This window comes from Trypanosoma cruzi, genomic scaffold (genome assembly GCF_000209065.1).
Source record: "Trypanosoma cruzi strain CL Brener 1047053516295 genomic scaffold, whole genome shotgun sequence".
Taxonomy (NCBI): Eukaryota; Euglenozoa; class Kinetoplastea; order Trypanosomatida; family Trypanosomatidae; genus Trypanosoma; species Trypanosoma cruzi.
This window is the reverse complement of record NW_001849365.1, coordinates 23,868-40,193: the sequence shown is the minus strand read 5'-3', so window position 1 is coordinate 40,193 and position 16,326 is coordinate 23,868. Positions and strand designations below refer to the sequence as shown.

Here is a 16,326-nt window from a genome sequence, read left to right as displayed (position 1 = left end):
CCGGCATTCATGAGCGGCGTGCGGCAGCCCCTCGGCCGTTTTTTGATGGACGCCTGTATTGTAAGTAATTCCCTCTCGGACGCACATTGCATGTAGACGCATCGTGTCCATAGGTATGACATAGTCGGCATCGCACAGTGCGTTGGGTTTCTCGCCGATCGACGAAAAGCTGGGCAGCCCTGGCATAAGCGTCCGTCTGGTGAACAGCAGTGTGTAGACGGGCGCGCAGTTTGGAAAGCCGGATGCCGGGATCGGACGCGATTGTGAGCTGCATCCGGAATGTATTCAGTAGGGACCTCCCCAAATTCATGATTCGATCGGTGGGATCCTGCAGGCCTTCCAGCGCGCTGATCCACTCGACCAAATTGTCAAAGGCAAGTTTAACCTGCTCGTTGTCCTGTTGCCAGCATTGGTATGCACACCGGAGGTCGATAATGACTCCGGAGGCGCCCTCATTCCATACACGCGAGGGCCACGTAGTGACGTCGAATGCGCAGAAACTGCGGTCCTCTTCCATGGGTAATGGGGCGTCCAGGGGAGAAGTGCGGGAGGGCAACGGCGTGGAGGGGTGGAAATGTGGTCTCGCAGCATTACCGTGAGGGGACCTGTAAGCCGCCGAACTGCGTCGGGCCGCACTGCTAGGCATGCCTCCTGCCATCAAGATATCCGTTTGATGCGGTAGTGTAGTTACGCCATCGTTGGCAACGTGTCGAGTAGCGGGGGACTCGTCCCGCACCGCCGTCTCCGCATCCCGCGCAGTTTGTAGTGCGCTAAGGCGTGCCTCCCGTTCCTGGAATTGACCAGTGAGGACTCCCAAGTTGAATTCGCGCTCCCGTAATTGGGCGCGAGCGGCCTCCAACTGCTGTTGTAGTTCTAGGACCTGGTTGCCGGCCCCGGCGATAGTGGATTCCCTTACCGATAGGTTGTGATGCGCCTCCTGAAACTGCGAGTTAAGCTGAGCATTTCGATTCTGCACGTCCGCGACGGCGTTCGCGTAATCAAAATTCAGGCGCTCCCTTTCAGCAGTGATGAGCCCTTGTTGGTGCCCCAACTCCCGGAATGCCCCCCATAGCGGGCAGGAGCGCTTTTGTCTCAAAATTAGGGATCTGAGGCGCCCGTAGGTTCGCAATATGTCCAATGATAGTAGAATCCTGCCATGCTTTAGAGACAGGTCCATGGAACAGGCATAAGCCTGCCGATGATGCGGCCACAGTTAACGTCTCATCCGACATCTGGTTACCATTAATAAACGTCAACTGCACCTGGGTCTCGCCACATTGGCACACCATTTCCCAGAGACGGGCGCCAATATCACACCACTCGGAGGGTGTGTAGGGAACCAATGCCATTTCCTTAAACTTACCTGGCTGTGTCTGTAAAAGATAAAAACAAATATTATCTGGCCTCTATCGGTTCCCTGCACCTACAAAGTGGCATTCTTCCCAAAAGATTCATGCGGCAGAAAGTATAATAAAGAATGCATTCATTTATAAGGATATAAATACATTAATTAAGTTAGCCAGCTCTCCCGCGATCATTCTTTTCCAAAGCTCCTACAAAAATCTAGACCACAGCGTGTGATGCAGCAGCCGCTCGAAAACGATCAGCCGAGTGCAGCACCCCTGTGGGCAGGAGCTCGCGACATTCCTCCAAGCAGCGGATAATTCAGGGTTGTTTGGCGTCCAGTGTGTGAACACGCAAACAGACATTGAAAGAGAGTGTCTCTGACCACCACCATTCATAATTGGAAACAAAAATTTAGACCACAGCGTATGGTGCAGCAGCCGCTCTTGTTGGTGAGGGATGGGCGGCACGACCGACACAGAGGGTTACTTGTGGTCTGCAGGGCGCGTGCGGTCCTGTCGAAGAGTGGGTAGGAGTATCATCGCGCCTGTGCGCAGAGACGCCATTCGGGGCACAATTTCCGGATCGGAAACAGGATTACAGTCCCTGCCAGACCGACAAGTGACTGTCACGCGGTGTGCATTTCTTCCTGTGCCCTCTGGGCGTCCTTATAGTACGTTGGTCCGAGTGGAGTGAGGAAGCCCACGTGCCAGGCAGTGACGCAGTCCTGCGGGAGGAATCATGCCATGACGGCATCAGCGTCCGCTGTCACGCTGCGTAGGATTCCGCAGTGTCATGGGGAAATGTAAAGCCAGCAGTGCGACCTCGATGCACCAGTGAATGCGGCGCGGTGCAAATCTTCTTGCCGACGTCGTCGTGCACCGCCAGCGGGCCAAGGCGGAGTGACTCCATCGCCGAGAGGGACTCTGTGGCGACAGGAACTCGTGTGGGCGATTGGGATGCTGCTGCCAGGCGGGGAACTGAAAACTGTCTGTGGCCATGCTCAGTGGCAGGACACTCCGCTCGGCAGGAGCATGCAAGGCTGCCAGCAGCTGCGCGGTGAGGCCTACAGGGAGCGCGGCTATCCGGGGAGTCAAGTGGCAGCGCAGCGGATCCAGACGCATGCTCAGCGAGAGACGAAAAGCCGTCCGTCCAGCGGCCTGGGTCATATGGTCCCAGAGAGGCGCAGGCCGCTTCAACGGCCGATCGTCTGACACCGTCCGGGGCGTCTTGGGCGTGCCGTGGCTGGAGGACGCCCACCCCGCTGCAGCTCACATTGTCGCAGAAGAAAATCCGGGGCTCAGCATGAGGGGCGCGGATGTGGTGCGGGAAGATCCTCATGTGGCTACAGACGCGTCGCATTTCGTCGAGTACGGCATCTCTCGGCAGCGGAATACTCGTCGTTGCATTCCCATTTATCGACTAAAGCATGGTTTCCAAGCAGATTGCGCCACGCACTTCCTCAATATACCAATGAAATGTGAGGCGTTCGTGCGGTGTGGGTGCGCGGAACCCAACAATCCTCCGCAACGGTGCTAGATTGGCGGCCAGGTGGACAGAGGTATCCTTCGTTGATGTGCGTGGGCCAAGAGATGCAGTGCAACTGTCGCGGTGCCGCACTTCCAGGCTGTGGAGGTGAGTGGGGACCGGACACGGAGCGGTCGCCTCGACACCGTGGTGCAACGCACTGTGGACGCACCCGACCAGAAGGACCGCATGGTGTGCTGGAACGCCCCAGCCTCTGCACCCAGCCGCAGCTGATGGCGGCGTGGCGCAAACTGCTCTGCAGCGGCGACGACGTGCACACCAAAATTGAGGTGTCGATCAATCGCACTGCCGAGCAGGCGCACGGGGTGGGACTTGACGCGTGGCTTCCCACCACCCAGACGATGGTCGGCCGTGTCCTCGTCAGACCGTCAGCGTGAAACGATGCAGAACAGAGCGGCCCCGCCCCTGTCGGCGCTGATCCTCAGGCAGTGCTCGGCAGCCCATGTGGCCACAACGGACACGGCAGCTGGCATTGCCGCACCACAGGCACGGATGTCTGCACCCAAGGCAACCAGCGTGCGGTCACAGAGGCCAGAGGTGTTGCGCACGCCGAGGTGGAAGCATTCCAGTCGGCTTTACGCATGACAACGACGGCATGTTCTCGTCGTGGCAGCATGCCTGCCTGTCGCGGGATGCCGTCCTCCGTCCCTGCAGTGTGTGATGGCAGATGGTGGTCCGAATCCATGTAAACGGGTGGACGTCCAGTGAGAGACACGCAGTACGCGTTGCGCAGTCACGTCGGGAAACAATATGTGGCGGCCGCTAATACGCGCTGCTTGTGCCGGGTCGTCGGACAGCCCAATCTCCATGCCGCTTGGGGTGGCGGCGAAGTCCTCTCATGCCGTCGTTGATGGGGGGCGACCGTTCCGCAGCTCATGGTGTGAATTCATATCGCAAATAGCCGCTGCGGGACCGAGACGAAGAATGGTGCTCGCAAAGTGACCAGTGTGAGCCATTGCCGGGAAGACTGCAGAGGTTCACCACGTACATGCTGGGGCTGGCCGGTGGGCACACGCGGAAGGCGGTGGTCTCCACGCAGTTTGTGCCAGCAGCGACAGGCACTCGCACGGCAAGGTGTGGCGCACCAAGAAGGCCACGCCACCGGCACGCCCACTGCAGGTCTGGTGGAAGTCACCGCAGCCAACGAGCCTCGTCGCTGGGGCACTCTCGTGCCTGCACTCCTGCATAAGAACCATGCCAGGCCGGTGCTGCGCCAGTCGAGCAGCAAGGGCAATCCTGAGGGGCGAAGGACCTGAAGTTCCGAGCTGCCAGATAACTACGAGGCCATCCTCATCGGGGCTGCGGCTCTTGCGGACACCACCGAAGCGGGTGATGCCGACGGAGTGACAGCAATGAAACGACTGTGCGGTTCTGTCAGTCGGGCTGCAGGCAAACCGGCTCGCCGCTCCACAACCGACAGAGCGCGGGACCTTCTCGAGGGGTGACGCCGTCGTGGTCCCCATCACGCTCGCAGCAATGCCCTGCCGCAATCACTCCCACAGTGAGACAAGGAAGAGTGCGTGGATGTGCGCCGAGAACGCAGCGACTGTCATCGCCGGAGGAGGCCATCGTGGCACCTTCCGTCACGCGTCAGTATACCGAGCAACGCAAATACAGAGGGGAAGAGAAGAATGACCCCAAGAGCAGGCAGCGCCCTCACGCATGGCGGGCATCGTGCAGCCGCGTCAGCCGGCCCCAAGCGGAATACAAAAAGGCGTCACGCCGTCGCCAACAAATTCTTTCAGAGCACCGTGCTACTAGTTATTTCTGTGTGCGTGTGCGCTGAAAAAGCAGAGAAAAAAAGAAGCACAGGGAGGCACATCAAAACAGCAAGAGGCACAGCTGGATGGCAGCGATGCATGCGGCACGGCCCCAACATCAAAAATCACGCACGGTGGCAGCACACGCCCAACCACAGAAAAGAAACAAAAAGAAAAAACACGGCGGCAGGGTGCGGCTGTGTGTGTGGCGCTGCGGGTGTCTGCCAGCCCTGGCCGCATAAAAACAAAACAAAACAAGAGGGAAGGAAATGTGTGCGCCGCCCCACAGGCCCTCGCCGCACGCCCACACGTCACGGCTCCCTCAGCGCGCCGTTCGTCGCGGCCCCTCCTCATGCGTGCAGCAGGCGAGGCGCACAGGGCCGTCGTCATGAGCGTGTCGGTGGGTGTGCGAGTGGAGCAGTTGGGCGGGAAACACACGGCACCCCTCGCAGGAAGAGTGCAGAAGAAACAATTAAAGAGGGAAGAGTAGAAAAGAAAAAATCACTTCTTTAGTGATTGCCCTAAAGCAACAAGCAAAAGGAGGGAAATGATTTGCAAAAAAACAAAAACACTAAAATATGAGAAAAGCAACAAAAAATTAAAAAAAGAAAGTTGAAAGTCCAGAAGAACTCCCGGGAGACAAAAAAAAAAAAAAAGAAAAAAAAAGGAAAAAAAAAAAAGAAAAAAAAGAAAAAAAAAGAAAAAAAAAGGAAAAAAAAGAAAAAAAAAGAAAAAAAAGAGAGAAAGAATGCAAAGAAAAAAAGCCCTCGGGAGCAGGCGAGAGTTTGGCCCACAAGGGAATCAAGCACAATGAGAACCCACAGGGTATGGAACATCTCTGCCATGACGCTTACACCTCAGCACGCGGTGGCAGTGGCAGTCACCAGCAGCAGCAGCAGCAGCAACGGTGGTGTGTGCACCGGCACGGTGATGATGTCGCTGCTGTCCGCATTGCCTTCACTTTGCGTGCCGGTGTTGTCGGCCGGTGAGGACACAGCGGTGGATTCATTTCTGGTGTTGACAGAACGTGTGTTGTCCGCATCAGCATGGATACTTTCCCATCGCTTGTACAGATCGGTGGTGTTGCTCGTCAGCAGCTGAATATTGAAGGTGAATTCCTCCTCATTTCTGCAATTACTCGTGGCATTGAAATCCATGCAGCTCGGTCTCGCCACATTGCAGACCATCTCATAGGGATCCTCCTCGTCCATTGCAACTTGACTGCCGGGATTCTTATCAGGACCACAAACTTTCCACTCACGCTCGCCTGTTAAGCGCCAAAGTGAACTGGCATTTTTGCTCCTACACAACACTTCCGCACTCACACGCACCATGCCATCATCATCATCTGTCGCGTATACGTGCGAGCAGAGGCAGCACAAGAGCACAAGGAACAACACGGTGCACGGCACACGGCGCATCATCATTATTGGTAGTAGTAGCGTTGCTGAATTCGGTGAGCTGGTCCGCACACAAAGTGGGAAAAAGGAAAAAGCAAGAGAAAAGAAGAGAGTGGGGTGCAGCAATATCCACTAGCACGTGAAAAGATGTGCGCATATATCCGTGTAAATATCAAGATGTGTTCGGGATTGCCGTCCATACATGCAGTGGACGTAAATTAGGGCGCAAAAAACCATAAAAAGGGAAGAGACAAGAAAGAGGCAGTCAACCGTAGGAGCGTAAAAAGCAATAAGGCGTAACAGTGCTCGTGAAACGAAAAAGTGTGGGAAAGAGAGATACAAAAAAAAAAAAAAAACAGATAATTCTTGAGAGTAAAGGGGTTAAATTCCCTCCAAAAACACTGAACCTCTCTTGACACTCTGTTTGCCCCTTGCTAGGCAAAGTTTGCCCCAAAACAACACTTATGGCAGCGCTGAGTACATGACTCTTGGTAATGACTTGGGCGGTAAAAGCCCCGGGGGAGTGACTAAATACCTTCACCACCGCAGGCTCGTAAGACAAAATGCCATGAGATTGCGTGGCATGGGCTGCCATGGCTTTCCATTCCGCGCTATCAACAGGATGAATTACACAGAATCCCATCCCTTTTAATACCCCTTCAATTGCTCCATTGTGAGTGACACATCCTGCGGATAGGCGTCGGGTCCGAACTGAAGCAGAATTCATTTGCTTGCACAGCGTGTCGTACGCCATTTCATCCTTCTCATCGTACGGAGACAAGAACCGTGTGGTCACAATGGGCAGGGCAAGAATCTTCGTCCCCGTGGTGCATTCTCCCGGCCTCTTGTAGGAGAGGCGTACAGTAGGGGCCTCCCTAAATGGTGCCCAAGACCTGGCAACAAATTCCACTCGTAGAACCCCACTAGAGGCGATATCCCCGCGTTCATTCCTTGACTGCAACAGCAGCCCAACATCTACTCCAGTGGTCTCCACATGTACTTTCTCCAGTCCCACTGCCATCTTTTTTCTAACTGTGACTGTGACACGGGCATCGGCTCCGCGGTACTGCTGCTCACAGTGCAATTCTACAAACTCATCGGAATAAAGGACACCAGACGGTTCTTCAAGCAGAAAAATAAACCGTCGCCGTAACAGTTCATTTTCCTTTGCCATTCTATCCAATTGCATCGTTGAATTGACCGTAAACAACGCCTCCAAGTCCACATCGGACTCACCACCGGAATTTAAGGGGACATCGCGATTGATCACCAGGAGATCAGAGCTGTTCAATTTATCAGGCCCCTTGTCTGCCCTTGGGGCGACCAACTTCTCTCTTTTATCCCGAGAGATGTTCAAAGACACGGCAACATTCGCTTCCTCTCGCTGGGCGCGCCCAGGTAGCACAAGCGAAAAATCATCTTCCTTGAAGCTCGGCAATGGCTCCAACACCTTCTGGAGGAGTTCATCATTGCCTAGTTCGATGAGCCCGACGTACTCCATGGCGCGTTGCTGCAGCTCAACATTGAAACTGCTTCTATACTGACAAAGTGTATTCAGTATTTTTTCACGCACCGCAATATCGTAGTAATTGTAAAGCTTGACAAACGTACTTAACGGGGGACTTTGGGTCTCCTCCGAGGCGTCTTTAAGGTGGTTTTGAAGAACAGTCACCTGCATGAGTGGTGTGCTTTCCGCATTCACTGCAATTTGATACCCAATTTCGCCCAAAACAATGGCGGCGACACGCAACAGGACCTCAGGGACAGTCTTACGAATCTTCAACAAACTAAACAAAGTTGTGGCCGCCCTTTTCTGAACATATTTGTGATTAATGATAACATTTACAACACGGTAAATGATGAATTGCGGGGTAAGACTGCCGGTGTGGGCGATGACAGAGAGAATGGTGTCAACGTACCACCCGTAGTCGACACACTACACCTCTGCCAAGTGAGAAATAGCAAGTACAAGATTCTCCTTAAAGAGTCCATCCGCAATGGGGAGATAAGAAAGCAGGGCCCCGATACCCTCCCTGGAAGTCTCAGCGTCACACATACACACAGTGACATCCAACGCTTTCGTACGGATGGAAACGTCAGGGTCATGAAGAGCCACAACCACCTGTGGTTGATACTGTCTACAGTATGTCCTGTAGTCATTGTAGGAGCTCCTTGCAGAACACAATTGTGACAGCAAACTAAACCCCAAATAACGCAAGTTGGAATCTTTCTTTTCCATCACAAACCCGCTAAGAACATCCAGACACTCATTATTAAGCATAGTGTCCAAATCCCACTGGAGAACAAGTAAAACCACCTCAGAAAATACGGCATTCATTGCACTCACACGATTCATAGTGCCCTTTTGCCTCTGTTGGGTTTGCGCGTCCCGAAGCACTCTGTCAGTCGCCTGCACAATCCGCCGCAAGACAAGAAGAATTTTTTCCTTCAGCAAATTATCTGTAGGAACTGGAAAGCCTCGAAGAAGCCGCATGGACATCGCCTGCAACCACGGAGCAGGAACACCGTAGTAGACATATCCCGGATCAGTTTGCTTTTCAAGTATAATCCTTCCAAGGAGTTCAATGACTCGACTGGGTACGGAAATGGAAAAGATGAAAATTGCTTTTGTTAAGACAACCCGTAAGAAAGACGGCAGCACAACCACTCATACCAAGCAGTGGACTAAGAAGAAGATCTGTCACAACAGGGATAACGTCACCAAGGTCCACAACATCGGGATACTTTCTATATATGCGTAAGTACGTCAGCACTGCCTTCTTGCGAACATGTACATTCCAACGATCACTTAAAAGAATGCTCTTCACCCTTGAAGACATGAATTCCGCAAAGTCCTTCCCACCCGCGTTGGCAATCGCTGTCAGTGCCAAGTTTATATTAAACTCCTGCTCTGACAGAAGATCCTTGTAGATCATATGTGTAGCCAAAGTCAACAGGGAATGATTTTCGTGGAGGAAAACGGTGGCAGAGAGGTAGCCGATCAGTTTCTCCGCCGGGGATTTTAGAGCCAGAAGCTTCACGCCCTCCATATGGCCAAATTCCACGGGGTATCCAAGCATTGCGATGAACATCAACTTAAAGACGTATTTTCTTCGATCTTAAGTGGTCATTTCTGCCGAGCTTCGGAATTTTGAGTGCATCTTAACTAATTCCACGTCAACTCGTTTCTTCTCATCAGCCGGGCTACTCGTCGCTTTCCGCACGTCTTGTATAAAGTGAGCCAGTCCACGCATGTCCATTTTTCCGCAGTCCTTCACCTCTTTAGACGTGCAGTTCCTATCAAACAGATAGCAACTAAAGAGAAGGGAAGAAGAAAAAAGAAAAAGTGACGGAGTTGCGCAAATGCAAAGAGTGTACATATATATACGGTACACAACGAAAACCAAGGCGGTCGTTCTAGAGAAGTGAAACATCTCCACCCCTCAGAGAGGAGGAAGCAAAAAAAAATAAAGGAAACATTACAACCGCCATCATTTCGACTCCGTCAGCCAGGAGTCAAGAAAGAACGCCATTTATTCGCGAGTGGGACGCAAAGGCGATGGTGGCACAACTCCTTTTTCGGCTCGCGCCCTTTTCTTTACTGGGGTTTCTGATGCCAACACTTCTGTCTCGCCGTCGTGCTCCTCTGAGGAGACGTGGCTTTCCTCAGTAGCAGGGGAATAATGACCGGCTCCATTGATGAGGTCATCTGCACACTCAATAACCGCCCCTGGCCCCGGCAGTATTCCCGACCTTCTTCTAGTTAGCTTGTAAGCAGGCAAACAGTGGCGGGAATGAATAAATTGCGTAAATTGCGACCGTTCCCCCGACGACAAAAGGGGTTTTCGACACGCCTTAAAATCCCAAGACTCGGAACGGGAAGTGCTCCTGCCGAGAAGGGAAGAACGTGTACAACGTTTATCGCAAAACAAATGATGATTTGTGTTGTCTCCAATATTTTTATTGTCGCAATCTGCCTCCACAGCCGCTGAGAGACCACCGCCCAAATTAAATGCAGTGGCCATATGAGAAGCGATGGCCTCGGCGGCAGTGGTGACCGCCTCCCGATGCGAGCCTGCCAAATCTACCGGAAAACAAATATGAAAAAGAAATTCACATCCAAAATTCACCTTAAGACTGCTGAGAACAGATCTGACTTCCACAGGGACACACTCTCTGACTTCCCCTGGGAGGGCGCTCTCTGTGCCATAGAGACGCGAAAAGACATCCCAAGGGGCTTTCATTAATACATCTCGCAGAATGATGGGACTCACCGAGAGCTTCAAGAAAAAACGCGGCAGAAGTACCTCCTCCAATTCTTCTCCGTCTTCCTCAATCATCTTCAGTTTACGTGGCAAAGACATCTCGGAACATGCAGTGATACCCCAGAATAAAATTCGAGTTAGGCGTGCAATCATCTCAACAATGGCCACTCCCATGGGTAGATGTGCTATGCCCAATGGGTTTCTTTTACCCAGTTGTCCCCCCACCTTTTTCACCGCCAAATCACAAGATGAAAGAAGTTCAGGTGACAAAGTCTCCATGTTCCTCTGACTCTTCTCAAATACAAACCTGTGAATATCTTCCAGAGCCGTTCCAACAGCTTCATCGCCACAAGTTCTTTGCTGTGAAACAACACGAAAACACTCTGGGAGCTCTTCCTGCATTAATCTGGAGCACTGGGGGCCAGAGCACACATGGTATAAATTTCCATTATTCTTTCCATGTTCAAGCCCTAAACTATGCTCTGCGGCCTTTTCAATACGACACAAAAGGTCATCGGATTCACTCGCGGCAAGCTGTTCCAGGTAGCTACTTTTAAAGTAAGACGCTATACCTTCCGAAGACTGTGAACCTAAGGACTCGGGCTCTGATACATTCAATGCATCCCCTGTGAGAACTTCCTCAGCCGTGCTCATTTCAATTTGAGCCTCTGGAAGCTCCTTTGCACATCCAAACTATAGTTTTCTAGATGATGCCACCTTATATTCTTCCCCAGTAAGTGCTACTAATCGTCTTTCCCATGAATTTTTTGGCAATAAGATGATTGATTTCATCATTTTTGGCTCGGATAACGACTTCTCCATGAGTTTCAATACTGAGCAATTGCGGATTACGCATTCTAGCAATCTTATCACCAATATCCCGTTTCAACCTAAAAAGGGACATACTTAACAACCCGGGTATCCATTACATCAAGGGGATTGGTTGGGATACTACGCACTCCCAACCGCGCAAGACGTTCTTCCTCGGCATTACGTGTTGCTAATCTGCAAAGCAAAGTGCTTTTCTTTCATTTGCCCTCGCCAATGTACCTTCAATCTCCCGCAGATCATCCTGCATTCCTTGAGATGCAAATGTTCATAAAATTCTATGGGAAAATAGAAATAAATAAAAAAAAAACAAAAACAAAAAGAAAAACAGACATCTGAAGGATGAAATGGCCCCTTTAAAATACACATCTACCTCAGAGGGATCAGTACAGCACTAAAAAAAAGAAAAAAAATAAATGATCGGTTGATAATCGCAAAAGCCATTCCTCTTAAAATTTCAATACAGTTATTGTCTCGGGAAACACAGCCAACAAAAAATTTCATGCTATTGCCAGAAAATAAAACTCTTCTCAAACGCAATTTCCCCCCCTCCCTCCCTAATCCGCCTTGTTTAACCGGTATATATAGCGTACAAACCAAAAGCAAGCAAAAAAGCCAATAGTTCCGTTCGTCACGGCAAATAAAAGGCTAAACAAGGCCATATATCCCAAATACATCACCAATGGGACAAAAACCAACCATATGAAAACTTCCCACAATGGCATAAAAAACAGAATACGGGAGAAAAAAAAAACAATCCTGAACTTGCTCCTATAAGAAAAGCTCTCCACCACCAGCGATATTCTTCGGTACATAAGGAAAGATATGCCATGACTATCGTTATTTCTGACGTGGTCAAAAGCAAAATTACGGCCAAAAGCAGCAAAAAGCCAAAAAAACGCAATAGTACCTATTTGACCAGAGGGCTTCGAGAATAAAGTAGACTTCCATGAAAACCGCCAAAAAAAAAGGAGGAAAACCTGAAAATATTACAAACATTCTTTTGTTATACCAAGGTTGCGAAGGTACATGACGTGGTATTTGGCCATAAACCGAAGGAACCGATATCGTGTTTCGCCCAAATCCCATTGTGGCACCAAGAAAAACCAAAGGAACATTGACAAAGAGCCACATTCCCATAACGATGAATAAAGAAAAAAGCGGAACAACAGCAATAATTGATTGTGACCATAACAGAAAATACATCATAAAAAAAGTTCCGAAAGCCACCCCCAGGAATAAGTGTTCCAGTAGCAAAAACGTACTTCCACTTTCCCATATTCCACAGTTTAAATAATCTTGCTGATGTATATCCAGCATACAAGTCCAAAAGTGCAAAAAACAACAACCAGAAGTGCAGTACATAAACTGCCGCGAGTTTGTGGAGAAAAAAACCCTAAAGAGGCAAAAATGAGCACAGTAAATGCCATCCCTATAAGCTGCACCCCAGTTCCAGTAAAACAGGCGAGAAGCCATCCGTGTGATGGCGGACGAAAAAACATCACGATTTAGCAACCTCCAACCTGTGTAATCTGGCACGCCATTTTATTCAAGGTCAACAACAGTCATCCTACTTAGATCTCGTCGAACAATACGAATCATGGATGCAGCAATAAATAGTGCAAGAAATACAACAAAAAGCGTAGAATTAATAATAGAATACCAATGAATATTCCTCCCATGAATATTTAGATAAACATCCCACCTAGAGGACCATTGATCCTCAGTTCGTATCCACGAAACACCATAGCTCCAAATAATACGATCATTCGTGGCAGGCAGGGGATTTAGAGAGTTCAGATCCTTTTCCGTCCACGATGCTTCACAGACATCTTCGGGACGATAATCCAAGGAGTATGGCTTACCAACAAAGAATAATATTCGATACTTCTGCACGAATTCCCCATTACCGTTCCTTACTTCCTATAAAGAATACTTTATCGTAAATTTTGGAAGCATCTTTTTTTTCTTCTATTACCAGTCGTATTAACTACACCTCAATTGTGCAGCTCTGGTAAGCGTACGAAGGAATTCAGTAGCAAGGATAACCTTACTCCGCGGGCAGCCACTATAGAATGGCTCCAACATCTGCCCTTCCGGCCCGTAAAACTAAGTAACAACTACTCATCGGGTTTGAAGCATGAACAGCAGACGCTTAGCTTCCTCTCTAGCAAAGAATACTAAACCCTGGCACCACGTCGAGGCGGCCGGCTGAGCCAGGGGAAAGTCAAATATTTTTTTTTTCTACTCTTACCAGCGCGTCTCGCTATACAGTGCCATCTGAGTGTCGAAGAGGTGGTCGAGCAACGACAAAAGTTTCCTGCTATGAAGCAACTGCCGTTGAGAAAACTTTCCGTGGCGAAGGTCCTGTTCAATGCCCAGCCGTTGACGCACAGCCAAGGTGCCTGGACATTCTAGAAGCAGATGGTCAAGGTTTCCTGCGGGTTGATTGGCGTGCTTGTGGAAGCTGGCTGATCCTGCGGCAGCAGAGATCGCCTCCTGGCACTGCTGTTTCGATGTCGAGTGGCGTCTGGGTTGTGTGCGCAGCAATTTCTGTGCTGTGCGGTGCTTCTCCGTGTGGGGAAAACCATGTCACAGAAATCACATTTGAGCTCGGGAAGCGGTGGAGGATGTTCCGAATGAAATGACCGACAGTGACTGACGAGACCCGAGAATCCCGTCAATGTAGAATCACAGTGCGGACATTACTCCTTCCGACGGCGTGTGAGGGTCCGTCTGCTTACTGGAGAGACGTCTTCCTCCCTCGCCGACGGGGGAACAGTGTCCGTCCCCGGTGCAGTTGGATCGTTGTTAGAGCGCATATATGCAGACTGTTCCGGTGAGATTTTGCAGAAACGGCATTGGTTCGTGCAATCTCTCACGGCCCAGCGTAGTCGGCCCCAGAGCTCAGATTCCCCGCACCTTGCCCTTGCGAGGTGAACCAGTTCCTGACGGTGGAGAACTTCCGGAGTGATCAGGTCCTTACCGCTGAGATCGGATGGCCTTGTGCCGCAAAGCAAGTAGCGATGAGTGTCTTGACGAATGGTACTACGTCACTTGTTGGTGAGCTGGGTAGTAAAACATGTCAGCGGATCCGTATGCCATAAAGGTGCGATTCCTTGCTCCGTGTATTGTCCGGTTGCCATAGTCTGTGTCGCATGCTGATCTGCAAGCTCTTTAGCGTGTGCTCCACAATGTCCGTAACAAAACTACAGGCGCACGGACCAGCCAGCACACGTCAGTGTTAAGAGACGCTGCCAGATCCGATCCTCCGTCCAGTCTGTCTGACTGAGCGGGCCCTTGTTTAGAGCCGCTAGAAGAGACTGACTGTCCGTAACCACAAGCAGGGTTTTACGCCTGTGGCGGATACGAGGAATCATCAGCTTCTCCAGGGCCAGAAGCAGCGCACGGGATTCCGTCCTGTAGCTGCATGGCGTGCGCCGCAGTTTATGCTGGCCTTTTCTATTATCTCCGATGAGTTGAGGGATGAAAGCAGTATTCCAACCCCTGCTGACTTGGGAACGTCGACACCGCCATCGGTCGCAAGTATCCACGAACGATGGCTGTGCAGCGCTAGAGCCTCTTCGCTGACTCTGCGCTTTTCCCTTATCAGCTCCTCTTCGTCCGTTATTGAGTGGTCTATCGGAAGTTCCACACCGATGGTGACCCGGTGAGCGGAGGCCGCAAACCAGGGAGGAATGGAGCTGCGAAAGAACCTCTCTTCGCGTGGTGAGCTCTCGGTGATGCCATAGTCCTTTGTGTATGCGTCTACAAAGGCATATAGCTCGTCCCGAGATAATGGCGAGATGCGGAAGCCGGCGCGAGGCGGTGGCTCAGGCGGGGGTCTCCGCGTCCAGTCCATCTGACATGTGCGTGTGTTCTCATATATTGAGAGCCGCGCGCGCAGGCAAAGGACGTGGAGCGGCGGCATATTAGCCTCCAGTAGTGCGGATTCCGGGTCAACAGTGCTCGGAACCCCGCTGACAATGCGTGCCAGAGTTGCGTACGTCTTCTGCATCTCATTCTTCGCTGAATCCGTCGCTGCCGCCCATATGAGCTCACTGCCATAGCGTAATTTGGAGCACCGTATCCAATGACGAACGTGCGTCGGTCATGTGGAGATGGTCCTGCCTCTTTGTGCGCTATGCAGCGTAGCTGCGATATCCGTTGCGAAGTGGCAGCGCATTGCCTGGTGGCCGCCACATTTAGCGTCAGTCGTGGATCGAGATCCATGCCGAGAAGCTTCGTAGTTCGCGATGCCCCCATGGTCATGACTGGGATTTGACATCCAGCCACTACCAGGGGCCACCTTCCTTCACGATCATAATCTGACTCCGTGTGCGTGGATAGTGTGAACCAAGCAGCTTCACACTTTGACGGTTTGATGGCCAGGCCATTTTCCTGACTCCACGCATGCAGTCTTTGAAGAACCATGTTGGCAGTGGGAATGGCGTCTTCCCGGGACTGCCCCTTAACGATAATAGAGAGGTCGTCCGCATACATGTCTGCTGTGACACCCGCAAAGCTGTTCAGCAGATTAAGAAGTGGGTGTGCGTAAAGGTAGAACAAATACGGTCCCAGCACGGACCCCTGAGGAACTCCTCGCAGCATGGGACGCCGATCGCTGTGTCTGTGGCCAACTCGTGTCTTCGCGTGGCGACCACATAGAAAGTTTCTAAGCCACCTTCTACAATCCACCCCCGGAATATTAGCCAGCAAGCGACTGAGGACTCGATGATCTATGGAGTCAAAAGCCTTGCTGAAATCAACCAGCACCAGCAGGGTCCGATGGGGTCTGTAGTGGAGTTGATTGCCAATACCGCTCTTCTTGGGAAGGCTCACTTGGAAATAGTGATTTCTATTATGCTCCACTTCGTGTATCAGGTGTGCCAGCTGCATCGTCGTGTTACGCACACTACGATGTGCATACTGGTGGGGGTGCGGCGTCCACACCCTAAGCAATCTCCTCAGTACCATTTTCTCGGCAACCTTACTCACAATGGAAGTAATGCTGATGGGTCGATATGACTCAAGCAGTTCCGGCGACTTACCGGGTTTTAAGAGTGGAACGATGGTAGCGCGTCTCCACTCAACCGGAATCGTACCGGTCGTCCAACTGTGGTTAATGCAACGGAGAAGGAATCGGAGTCCCTTTGAAGAAATATGTCGCAGTGCCTCACT

The 16,326-nt window shown here is 51.2% G+C and overlaps 3 protein-coding genes and 3 pseudogenes across 3 annotated transcripts, besides 11 other annotated features; all 6 read right to left on the bottom strand.

Moving 5' to 3' along the window:
* Positions 1 to 1,555: a mobile genetic element.
* Positions 1 to 5,153: a sequence feature (areas not merged during assembly with more than two copies in the genome that could not be assigned to a particular haplotype).
* Positions 1,380 to 1,555: a mobile genetic element.
* Tc00.1047053509615.60 (uncharacterized protein) lies at positions 2,113 to 2,706 on the bottom strand (the record flags this gene model as incomplete). The annotated part of the gene is made up of 1 exon (XM_803468.1): positions 2,113 to 2,706. One exon carries the CDS (start codon positions 2,704 to 2,706, stop codon positions 2,113 to 2,115), a length of 594 nt encoding a protein of 197 aa, XP_808561.1.
* Positions 5,154 to 5,352: a sequence feature (haploid, non-Esmeraldo-like haplotype).
* Positions 5,294 to 5,415: a microsatellite.
* Positions 5,353 to 6,107: a sequence feature (heterozygous, non-Esmeraldo-like haplotype).
* Tc00.1047053509615.50 (uncharacterized protein) lies at positions 5,510 to 6,079 on the bottom strand (the record flags this gene model as incomplete). The annotated part of the gene is made up of 1 exon (XM_803467.1): positions 5,510 to 6,079. One exon carries the CDS (start codon positions 6,077 to 6,079, stop codon positions 5,510 to 5,512), a length of 570 nt encoding a protein of 189 aa, XP_808560.1.
* Positions 5,523 to 5,556: a microsatellite.
* Positions 6,108 to 16,326: a sequence feature (areas not merged during assembly with more than two copies in the genome that could not be assigned to a particular haplotype).
* On the bottom strand, positions 6,318 to 9,314 carry Tc00.1047053509615.40 (annotated as a pseudogene).
* Positions 9,586 to 10,719, bottom strand: Tc00.1047053509615.10 (hypothetical protein, conserved; the record flags this gene model as incomplete). Its single annotated transcript, XM_803466.1, has 1 exon — positions 9,586 to 10,719. The coding sequence occupies one exon, from the start codon at positions 10,717 to 10,719 to the stop codon at positions 9,586 to 9,588; it is 1,134 nt and encodes a 377-aa protein (XP_808559.1).
* Tc00.1047053509615.4 lies at positions 11,011 to 11,397 on the bottom strand (annotated as a pseudogene).
* Positions 11,442 to 11,475: a microsatellite.
* On the bottom strand, positions 11,703 to 12,914 carry Tc00.1047053509615.2 (annotated as a pseudogene).
* Positions 13,106 to 13,367: a mobile genetic element.
* Positions 13,380 to 16,326: a mobile genetic element.